Source organism: Oncorhynchus kisutch, linkage group LG19 (genome assembly GCF_002021735.2).
Source record: "Oncorhynchus kisutch isolate 150728-3 linkage group LG19, Okis_V2, whole genome shotgun sequence".
NCBI lineage: Eukaryota > Metazoa > Chordata > Actinopteri > Salmoniformes > Salmonidae > Oncorhynchus > Oncorhynchus kisutch.
Window position 1 is genome coordinate 14,466,092 of NC_034192.2, and position 11,689 is coordinate 14,477,780.

At 41.4% G+C, this 11,689-nt stretch overlaps 1 protein-coding gene across 1 annotated transcript in view; it reads right to left on the bottom strand.

Annotated features, from left to right (window-relative positions):
- Window positions 1-11,185, bottom strand: part of LOC109864632 (myoD family inhibitor domain-containing protein-like) — a 28,298-nt gene extending 17,113 nt beyond the window's left edge. Inside the window, exons 1-3 of the mRNA XM_020452488.2 lie at window positions 10,860-11,185; window positions 10,428-10,590; window positions 8,452-8,580 (exon numbers count right to left, since the gene is read on the bottom strand). Of these exons, the coding sequence (XP_020308077.2) occupies window positions 8,452-8,580; window positions 10,428-10,521 (223 nt within the window). The 5' untranslated portion in view covers window positions 10,522-10,590; window positions 10,860-11,185. The remainder of the gene's footprint in view (window positions 1-8,451; window positions 8,581-10,427; window positions 10,591-10,859) is intronic.
- Window positions 11,186-11,689: the final 504 nt, after the last annotated feature.

Genomic DNA, 11,689 nt, shown 5'->3' on the forward strand with positions numbered 1-11,689 from the left:
TCCAGTAGAACAACCATATCTGCAGCACTCCACCAATCTGACCTTTATGGTAGAGTGGCCAAATGGAAGCCACTCCTCAGTAATAGACACATGACAACGGCTTGGAGTTTGCCAAAAGGCACCTAAATACTCTCAGACCATGAGAAACAAGATTCTCTGGACTGATGAAACCAAGATTGAACTCTTTGGCCTGAATGCCAAACGTCACATCTGGAAGAAACCTGGCACAATCCCTATGGGGAAGCATGGTGGTGGCAGCATCATGCTGGGTGGATGTTTTGTCAGCGGTAAAGACTGGGAGACTAGTCAGGATCGAGGCAAAGATGAACGGAGCAAAGTACAGAGAGATCCTTGATGAAAACCTGCTCCTGAGCACTCAGGACCTCAAGATGTTCACCTTCCAACAGGACAACAACCCTAACCACACAGCCAAGACAACACCGGAGTTTCTGAATGTCCTTTAGTGGCCCAGTCAGAGCCCAGACTTGAACCCATTCGAAGATCTCTGGAGACAACAGAAAATAGCTGTGCAGAAACACTCCCCATCCAACCTGACAGAGCTGGAGAGGATCTGCAGAGAATGGGAGAAACTCCCCAAATACAGGTGTGCCAAGCTTGTAGCATCATACCAAAGAAGACTCAAGGCTGTAATCGCTGCCAAAGTGTGTCAAAGTACTGAGTAAAGGGTCTGAATACATATGTAAATGTGATGTTTTAATAAATTAGCAACAATTTCTAAAAACTTGTTTTTGCTGTCATTATGGGGTATTTTATGTAGATTGATAAGGGGGGAAAACTATTTAATCAATTTTAGAACAAGGCTGTAACCTAACAAAATGTGGAAGTCAAGGGGTCTGAATACCTTCCGAAGACACTGTATCTAATCATTTCACTTTAGTATTTTCAATCTCTTTTTTTTTTGTTTAAAACATCCACAATGAAAATGCTTCAACACTTCTGGAAATGCTCATTTGAATGCTTAAAATGTCCCATATGAAATCCATCTACAGCAAGACAATGAGGAAATAATTACAATGGCCATTTTAATCAACCCCTGTGCTACCATTTCACCCTATTTATACTGTTTTTGATTCCATGACCCACGGGTAAGTAATCACTTGAAAATGATGCCTCTGTTTTTAATGCACTCTTGCTTTAGACACATTTTGTTCAGTAGAGACAGGGGGTCTACTGGATTACAAGAAAGATTTAGCTCATGGATAACAACAACCATGCTGTTCTTTTTGGCGGAAAGAATAGCACAACAAAATTGATGAGACACATTTTTTGAAAATGTATGATAGGAACGTTTTTGAAGTTCACAGGATCTTACCCGGTTTACTAGGGTGCTACATTTTGTATGTGGGTCTAACTCGTCTTTACACAACACTATTCAAAACAATGACGATTCCTGGATCTCTCACTATTCTGCATTAATTTCATAGATGCTATATTGAGGCATCAATAAGCAAGCTCTTCTGCAACAATTCATCAACATATCTACCATTGGAAGTGTCAAATATGAACTACCTAAAAGGTCATTTCTACACCCGGTTAATAACCTTGAAGCTTCCAGAGTAAAAGCACAATCAGGGATTCACACAAAGGCCACACTAATGTCTTTCTTTTCAAGGCGACAGCCATGTCATTTGACCTCACGACTTCACTTCAGAATTTCCCTCAAGATAAAAAAAAAAGAATAATCATTTGAGCAGCCAGGGTTCTTCTTTATCCACGGCGAGAGCACTTCAACTATTTGACAATCACAGTGAATAATGTGGCAATTAAACACCTAAAACTGGCGTTAGGTCATGGCAATTTATTTAAGGCCCGGGCCTGCAGAGCCAAAGCCCAGTCTGGAGGAGATATCACCTGAGTGTATTCCCCTAGGGGCCGAGCCTCACAAGACCCTGCTAGCTGCCACATACTGGGGCCTTATAGGTGAAGGGCTCTAACAAAAAAACAGTGACCTGAACATACATGCCCTTCACGCTTTGCAAAATTAAGGTCAGAAATAAACTTGCGTTATTTAGCTCATGTTGACTGTTGAAGAGTAACTTAATTTAAATCTGAAACCAGTTGTTTTAGGCTAAGTTGTAGTGAAACACTTCAATTCTGGTCTTCATTTTAACAGTTTGTTGCAAGTGATATATTGGTCTTTTAGTAGTAAATCTAGCTATTTTTCTCTAGCTTGAGAAGGTTCCTCTATGTTATCTCAAAGGTGGGGTTTAGTATGACATCCACTCCCTCCTAGATGTGCTGGGTGGTACCACCTCAATGCTTACTATAAAAAGGGAGATTCAGTATGACATCCACTCCCTTCTAGATGTGCTGGGTGGTACCACCTCAATGCTTACTATAAAAAGGAAGAGATTCAGTATGACATCCACTCCCTTCTAGATGTGCTGGGTGGTACCACCTCAATGCTTACTATAAAAAGGAAGAGATTCCGTATGAAATCCACTCCCTTCTAGATGTGCTGGGTGGTACCACCTCAATGCTTACTATAAAAAGGAAGAGATTCCGTATGAAATCCACTCCCTTCTAGATGTGCTGGGTGGTACCACCTCAATGCTTACCATAAAAAGGAAGAGATTCAGTATGAAATCCACTCCCTTCTAGATGTGCTGGGTGGTACCACCTCAATGCTTACTATAAAAAGGGAGAGATTCAGTATGAAATCCACTCCCTTCTAGATGTGCTGGGTGGTACCACCTCAATGCTTACTATAAAAAGGGAGATTCAGTATGAAATCCACTCCCTTCTAGATGTGCTGGGTGGTACCACCTCAATGCTTACTATAAAAGCAGGTGACAGCGCGCCTTATTTGGCAATGGTCTTGGTATGTGCCGATACATTTAGCTAAATGCTTCCTTGACCACTGACGTGCCTTACTGCCTTTTGAATTTCGTGTAACGTTTCCACATATGATCAAATTCAACATTTTTGCTTACCGTTTCACACACCTATGTGCTTTTATGAAGAAAAAACAAACATGTACACTACAGTTCAAAGGTTTGGGGTCACTTAGAAATGTCCTTGTTTTTGAAAGAAACGCAACTTTTTGTCCATTAAATTGAATTGATCAGAAATGCAGTGTAGACAATGTTAATATTGTAAATGACTATTGTAGCTGGAAACGGCTGATTCAGGACAACAGTTTTCAGCTGTGCTAACATAATTGCAAAAGGGTTTTCTAATGAGCAATTAGCCTTTTAAAATGATAAACTTGGATTAGCTAACACAATGTGCCAATGGAACACAGGAGTGATGGTTGTTGATAATGGGCCTCCGTACACCTATGTAGATATTCCATTAATGTATTATTATTATATAAATAATACATTTACATTAGCCATTGCCAGATACAAAGTCATTTACAACATTAGCAATGTCTACACTATAACAACATTAGCAATGTCTACACTATTTCTGATCAATTTGATGTTATTTTAAAATGGACAACAATTTCTTTTTGCCTTTCATTCAAAAACAAGGACATTTCTAAATGACTCCAAACTTTTGAACGGCAGTTTAGGCTATGAGGATTATACGTTTATATTCATTGCTACATCCATCGTCAAAAGACAGATGACAATGGTGGTCATGACAACTATTTTCCCAATCTCTATGACTGGCAGTCTACTACAACAGTTGGCTCATAGTTCACTGGTTGTGAGTTCTAATCCCACAAGGGGCAGATATTTGTCCTGTGCCCAAATACTTTTTATTCTGAAAAGTGAAACCATACCTGTAACTACTACCCCCTGGTAATAGCAGTTATTTTTTTTTTTACAGTGCCCAAAACCAATTAGAGTTAATTTGACCATTTTATTTAACTAGGCAAGTCAGTTAAGAACAAACTCTTATTTACAAAAATGGCCTACACCGGACGACGCTGGGCCAATTGAGTGCCGCCCTATGGGACTCCCAATCACGGCCGGTTATGATACAGTCTGGATTCGAACCAGGGTGTCTATAGTGACACTAGCACTGAGTTGCAGTGCCTTGGACCACTGCGCCACTCTTGAGCCCCCCCAAAAAGAGCTACTGCATAAATACTGCACTGCGGGTTGGATTGAATTGATTCCCTGATTTTCATTTTGAAGGTGCTGATTGCACTTTTCTTCCCAAAGCAAGAACGGAATAAATGTGAGTCCACATTTCAATTATTTTTGTGCCCCATTGGGGACTCGAACTTACACCACAGGTGGCAATACATAAAGAACTCAGCGCCTTACCACTGTGCGTCAACTGTCCAGAGCCTAATATACTCGCAATGCACAGAATTGTATTATCAGAGTGCCAGTGGACTTCTGGGAAGTATGCTTTAGTGAGAAAGTGTTAGGATCAGGAAAAACAAAGTTTACCCACCAGCAAAATTTATATTTATATATTTACGAGCATCTCCCCACCCACAACTTCTCACCTGAATGCATAATTGGGGGGGGGGGGGGGGGGGGGGTTAGGCAAAGGCTGAAATTGGGGCTGAAGTTACCCTTTAAGACAGAAATAGACAACATGTTCAGAAAACAAGCGCCAGCTTCTCTGTTTTGATTCAGGCTAATAAAAAAAACAACAGACCCAGACAGATCCCATGCAGCCTAGGGCACCCAACAAGTTGGAAGTCGGACGGCGGGAGGAAAGAAAAAGCAGTAAAGTGGCACTATGTGGTCGGTAAGATGATTTCCTGTTTCAGTAAGCGAGGGCTTCATTAGAGTCAAGCAGGCCCTCTATACACAGGTTGTTTTTTTTTAAATCATTATTTGAAGTGACTAACACATGTTCCTGTACCTTTCGCTCAAAAGGAGATTTGTCGTCTCCCTCACTTTCATATTCCCCAAACACAGTCTGTGGGGGGGTGACTACAATTGCTACATTAAAACTGTTGGCACAGACTTCTTTATTTTGTAGATGAAAGTGATGCATTTCACATGCAAGTAATGCAGAACACCATGGAGTACACTACATAGCCTACACTTAGGGCTGGCACAATAACCTTGTTACCGAAAGTTACGGATGAAGAACTATATGAAAATAAAATAACAGTCATAGCCCTTTAAAAATATATATTTTTTTTAATTTGGGTGTGGAACAAACAGAGAAAATTTACCTCAACGTTTTTTTTAAAACTTTTTTTTTGCCATTCCGTTATTACGGTGACCGTGGTCATTTGGGTGGTCAATTCCCATCATCCAAAATTCCATGACCATCAGAACACCTACTTACACCTGCTAGCTACAGTAGAGACCTTAGTTTGACAAGTTCTTGCTTCAAAATCCCTGTTCGAAGCTGCGCCGGTAAACAAACCAATGGCAAGTCAATTAGCGTAAGAGCAAAAAGGCGCCCTGGAAAAGTTTAACAGCCTAGAAACAAAGAGCTGCTGCAATCAGAATGTAAACAATCCTCTTACAGCTACATGGATGGAAGCAATCAGGTTGTTGTTGCTATTAGTGTTGCCTGACAACACACTCTCCTTATGGAGTGGCAAACACAACAGGGTTTTATAGGAGTTCAAGTTTTTTTCTGATTCTACTGCTTGTACTGACCTGGAATGTGGATTATCGAGTTTGTTTCAAAACAGTCAATCTTGAGGTAATGAGATTGCTTTAGCCTCTTGGCAAAAGACAGTGCGATTTAAGTATAAAATATTGCTTTGGCAAACTTGGCAGGTTAAATGACAAGCAGTAAGAGGCATTGTGAGTGGGTTAATAGTGGCACCTCAAGACAAGAGATTTGGTTGGTAATGAACTGGCAGAACATTCTGGAAAGAACTGTGATAATAGAAACAACCTGTTCCGTTCTAACTCAGAGTTGGAAATAGGTTGACATTCACTTTCCATTCAAAAACGGTGAGAACTTTCCAATCAATGTATTTGTTTCCCCTATCATTTCTGCTGAACAAAAGGGCACAACAGACGCACGAGGAAGTGTTTACATTGCTTATTAACCCTTTACACTCGCTGGGAATTGAAATGTTTTACAGAAGAAATATGAATTGAAATGTTTTACAGAAGAAATATGAAAAGCATATGCATAACCATGGTAGCGGTTGAAAGGGAACAGTTTGGCGATAATGGGACAATTATTACACTAAAAAGGTGAGGACACAACAGTTCACCTGACAAGACTGAATCCAAACCATTACACTGTTGATTTTATCTGCATTTCACATTTACTATACATTTTGCAGCATTTGTTGATAACGAAATCTGAAAATACTCCAGAGACATTCAGTAACATGATAAGACTATTCCTGGGAAATGTGAGGTAGGTGCATGAGACCCCCCCCCCAAAAAAAATGACAGGAGTTTGGTTGAGTGTCTCCAAGTGGCCACACACCTCGCCAAAGTGTGCACAGCTCCTAAGCAATTTCAATGCACTTTTAGAACGCAAAGAACAGTCTTTAACTCTTGTCGCGTGCGGTCCTCAACCTCAGAACGCCTGCCAGTCAAAACCCATACAGCGCTGTGAGGCACAGAGCCAGAGCTCTGACGTCATGTATAGCATGTTACTGTACAGCCACAACGTTCCAATGTAGACGCTTGTTATTTTCAACTTGTATACCGGTATGAGTGTAAAGGGTTAAGAAACAACCAAGTGTGTCTCACCTTGACTGCAAAATAACCACAGATTCCTTTGTTGCCCCTTCTTTCGTTAGTAATTGGATATTTCAGGAGTGTAGCATATTTACATTTGAGTCACTTAGCACACGGTTTCCCAAACTCTGTCCCCCCCCCGGGTGCACATTTTGGTTTTCCCCTAGCACTACATAGCTGATTCAAATAACCAACTCATCATCAAGCTGTGATTATTTGAATCAGATGTGTAGTGCTACGGCATAAACCAAAACGTGACCTAAGGGGCCCCCCACCAGAGAGTTTGGGATCTAGCAGACACTCCTCTCCAGAGCGACTTACAGTTTGTGCCTTCATCTTAAGATAGCTAGGTGGGACAACCACATATCACAGTACATTTCTCCTCAAAGTAGCTATCAGCAATGTCAGCGCTAGTAAGGGAGATTTTTTATTTATAAATCTCACAAATTAAGAACCCCCTTGGGTTGTGCCGTGGTGGAGATCTTTGTGGTCTATACTCGGCCTTGTCTCAAGATGGTAAGTTGGTGGTTGAAGATATCCCTCTAGTGGTGTGGGGGCTGTGCTTTGGCAAAGTGGGTGGGGTTATATCCTTCCTGTTTGGCCCTGTAAGTGGGTATCATCGGATGGCGCCACATTGTCTCCTGACCCCTCCTGTCCCAGCCTCCAGCATTTATGCTGCAGGAGTTTGTGTGTTGGGGGGCTAGGGTCAGTTTGTTATATCTGGAGTACTTCTCCTGTCCTATCCGGTGTCCTGTGTGAATTTAAGTATGCTCTCTCTAATTCTCTCTTTCTTTCTCTCTCGGAGGACCTGAGCCCTAGGACCATGCCTCAGGACTACCTGGCATGACGACTCCACCTGGCCGTGCTGCTGCTCCAGTTTCAACTGTTCTGCCTGTGATTATTATTATTTGACCATGCTGGTCATTTATGAACATTTGAACATCTTGGCCATGTTCTGTTATAATCTCCACCCGGCACAGCCAGAAGAGGACTGGCCACCCCACATAGCCTGGTTCCTCTCTAGGTTTCTTCCTAGGTTTTGGCCTTTCTAGGGAGTTTTTCCTAGCCACCATGCTTCTACACCTGCATTGCTTGCTGTTTGGGCTTTTAGGCTGGGTTTCTGTACAGCACTTTGAGATATCAGCTGATGTAAGAAGGGCTATATAAATACATTTGATTTGATTTGAGTTTGATGTTATCCGCTTCATTCTAAACATGGCTTCAGTGCAAACACGCCATGTAAAACACTATGCTTGCCTTCTAAAAAGATTCAAGTGCACTGAAAGCTGAAACAAGTGGGCCTAGACAGTCAAAGTCAAACCACAACAGGATTTCCTCACTCACACTACAGAAAGCCGAAGGGTTAGAAGAGCAACCATGCCAACTATTGGTCAGTATAGCAGAATGAGAGAACACGCATGCTACTTCATCCCATGTGATTGTTATTTAATCCCACAAGACCATTGTATTGGACCATCTTGCCATTTCTCTCTGAAACTGGGAGGGTAACTTTTCAGAGGGACCATCTGTCAACAGGCATATGTCACTCTGCCACAGGACCTAGTGACAACAAGTGTTGATTGATGATGCCAGCTTATGACAAGTCCGAAGGTCCTGACAGAACATGTTCATGACAAAAACATTACTCAGGTATAATAGCTGGGCTTGGCTACTACACAAGGCTATACATGTTTAGAGTGTTTCTGTCGCAATGTCATTGTTTCTGTCAATGCGTACAATACAATTGTTAGGTATTGTGTTTTGTGTGGATCCCAGTAAAGTAACAGATGAGGATCTGGGCAAACACGTAAGAGCAGGATTTCACCGAAGTGCCCCTCATTGTAACACTTACTTCGAACAGGGTCACAATAGGCCGCGTTTCCCTCCTTCACGTGACTTTGTACTTCGGTGGACGTGCCTCTGGGACACGATGTTCCGGATGGGTTTGTAGTTTCAGATGATTCGTTACGGTCACAAGCATCTAGGATCAAAGCACAGAACATAAGAAAATGAACAACTGTTTAGCAGAAGAAGAAGGTGGGAGAGATAGACAGAGAGATTGTTTGCATGCACTCCCACTGAACAACTCAACTGGTCACAATAAAGTTGCACTATGTACTTCTACTCAGAAACAGATGTAAACGGTGACGAGAAGGTCAACTTCGGTGGACGTAATACTACTATCAGGGACAGAAGGACAAGCCAAGTCAGGGCTGCCTTATTTTTTGCCAGAGAAAACATTGTCCTTTGTCGAAAGGTTACACAACAGAGTCGGGAGCAAGGCGGTTTCAGGTAAAAGCCAAAGCCAGATTTCTGGATCTCATTTTCTCTACTTTCGGGTGTGCACTACCTGCCAAGGTTGTTACAACCATAAAGACAGCCTTCATCTACATTGAAAAAAAGTATGTAGGCAAAAACCTGCTCCGATAACTATGCAAAAAGGTCAGATCCATCTCTCTGAGTGACGTTATTAGTACTGTGATCCCTCATCAAATACTGTATATTAAATGATCAATGCAAAAATGCCATCTCCATTCCTGTTATGTTTAGCTAATTGGCTACAACATCAAAAACATCTACACTGTCTTTATGACATTAAAAAAAGAGGACCAAGGCACTCTTCATGCAATTAAAATGCCTTTATTTGTATGGCATGTTCAATGGAAACAAAGTTGTAAAAATTCTCACGCGTTTCAGCTGCATGACCTTTGTCAGGGAGTCTTTATGACATAGTTGAAAAAACAAATTCAGTTTGCTTCAGACAATTCCTGTATGGGTTTTTTTTTTTTGGGGGGGGGGGGGGGGGGTTATGTTTTGGTTGTATCCATAGTCCTTTCATGTTGTTTGGTTCTGGAAAAGAAGGTGACGAATGTCTCAGCGCAACATGGCAAATGTTATTTTCCTTAGACGGATGATGTATTTGTTGCAGGCCTGTAATGCTGCCGCTCTGTTTGGTAAGCAATGGCAGATAGATGAACGAGCCACAGTGGCTCTAGATAGATATGGCCCAATCTTAGCCAGAGGCAGGGGCTGATAGATGGCAAGTCTTTAGTCTTGGTGTGACTCCCTCCCTCTCAGATCGATGCACACTTACAGTAGCAGTGTGTGATGCATCGCTGTATTTAGTGACTACAGTTAGAAATAAATTAGCCTATTCTCAGAACATCTACAGCCTCCTGAGAGAGGGGAAATCCAGTCTTAACTGAGAAAGGCTTAGAAGGTCCAGCAAAAATCCATTTGCCACCAGTCTCTGTGATTGCTTACTCTGTCCTACTTTGCTATTTTTGACAGTGCTGTAATGATGCTTGGTATAAATAAGATGGGGTAACGGTTCACTGGCTGTTTGAAAGAAGAAAAAAATATTTTTTTAAAACAGGGCCAAGCTTATTTTACATGTGATAATCTTAGGGCAACTAGAAAGTTAATTAAAAACTATAATTGGCTGTGGTTCCTGCTAATAGTCGCCAAGGCGTTCCTTCAATCTTTATTGCGAAATAATGAAAACATTAACATGCCTAATGCTGGTGAATAGATACTGATGTCTGGTAAAACGGCAGGAATATAATTTAGCGGCAATGGGTTCATGTTGGTTGTTATTATTATTCTGAGTGAACTGGTGGATTTTGACATGCAAGATCATGACTTCAATGATGACTAATCTCGACCAAGTTATTATTGATGGAATATTCCCTCAATGGTAAATTGACACCAGAGTTCATTGAAAGTGAAAGCGATGTAGAGCACAAGTACAACACCGTCACCAAACCAGTAAAAAACAATTGCATAAGAGTCATGTTGTCAGCCCTTATAAGCAGTAGATTGTCATACCGTGAGAGTTTGGGAGAAGAGGACTTGTCTCCTGTTGAAGGTTCTCCCCTGGCCCAGCAGGCCCTTCCGGAGGTAAGACGGTATCCGTGGACATGAGACAGTCCTCTTGGAGAGATACAAGACAGATTACGAAGGTTCTCCTTTTCCTCCTTAGCCCTTAACCCTGGGAATTTGAATGTAGACGTGAGTAACAAACTACCACTCAAGTGAACGACAATGCTGGTTCTCTCTCATAGAGAGCAGAGTATGAGTGACGTCAACCCAAAATATATGTCGTTAAAAGTTAGTGGAATTTTCTCCCTTTACTGCCTTACAGAAACTATACAAACGGCAAGGAAACCTGCAACTAAGTAGTTTACATTTCTACATATATGGTTATTTATTATAGGCCTGCACTGTAAACACATGCATAATAAGTTTGTTGATAAGTACCTTACAAACATGACAACTCCCTGCCTCAAGTTTTACTCATTCCCATCCCTCCTCCATAGTGAAATGCCTTCCCGTTTGAAAATGCAGCACTAGTTGTAAATTCAAATATCTCCAAAGTTATCCATACGTTTCCAATGATTCGCTTTATTCCGATTATCGCGCGGGACGAGTTGTAATATTACTCCTAATGGTCCTCGACGTTCTGCTGGTTCGCTTGATAAAAGTTTGGTCTAAAACATTTTCATCATATCCGGATTCTGAAAGCCACTCGCACACGTTCGGCCAGCTGCAGAAATTACAGTAGAGAGCAGTGTCTAAAGGACCATGGGAACATGTTGGAAAAGTCAACTTTGACGTGTAAACAAACTATTGCCACTTGACCGTATCCTAAACAAAGTGTCCTCAAGGTATAGCTGCTTATTTGCTCTGAAGATTATTGTCTGCTTGTCACCTATCATTATATTGATATGCATCGATGCACCTTGTCCAAGAATGATGCAGATCGTCCTCCCAAGTCATCACACGACTCAAATCGTTTTTTAAATCTAACTATTAAACTGAACACTTCTGAAGTTTAAAACGTATTCAAGAGTACGTTTACAACATAATACGTTGCATGGACTCACAGTGTTCAATAATAGTGTTTAAGATGATTTTTGAATTACTACCTCATCTCTGTAACCCGCACATACAATCATCTGTAAAGTCCCTCAGTCAAGCAGTGCAATTCCAATACAGATTCAACCAGGACAATTGTCCAATGCCCTGTAAAGAATGGCACCTATTGGTAGATATATATACAGTACCAGTCAAAAGTTTGGAGACACCTA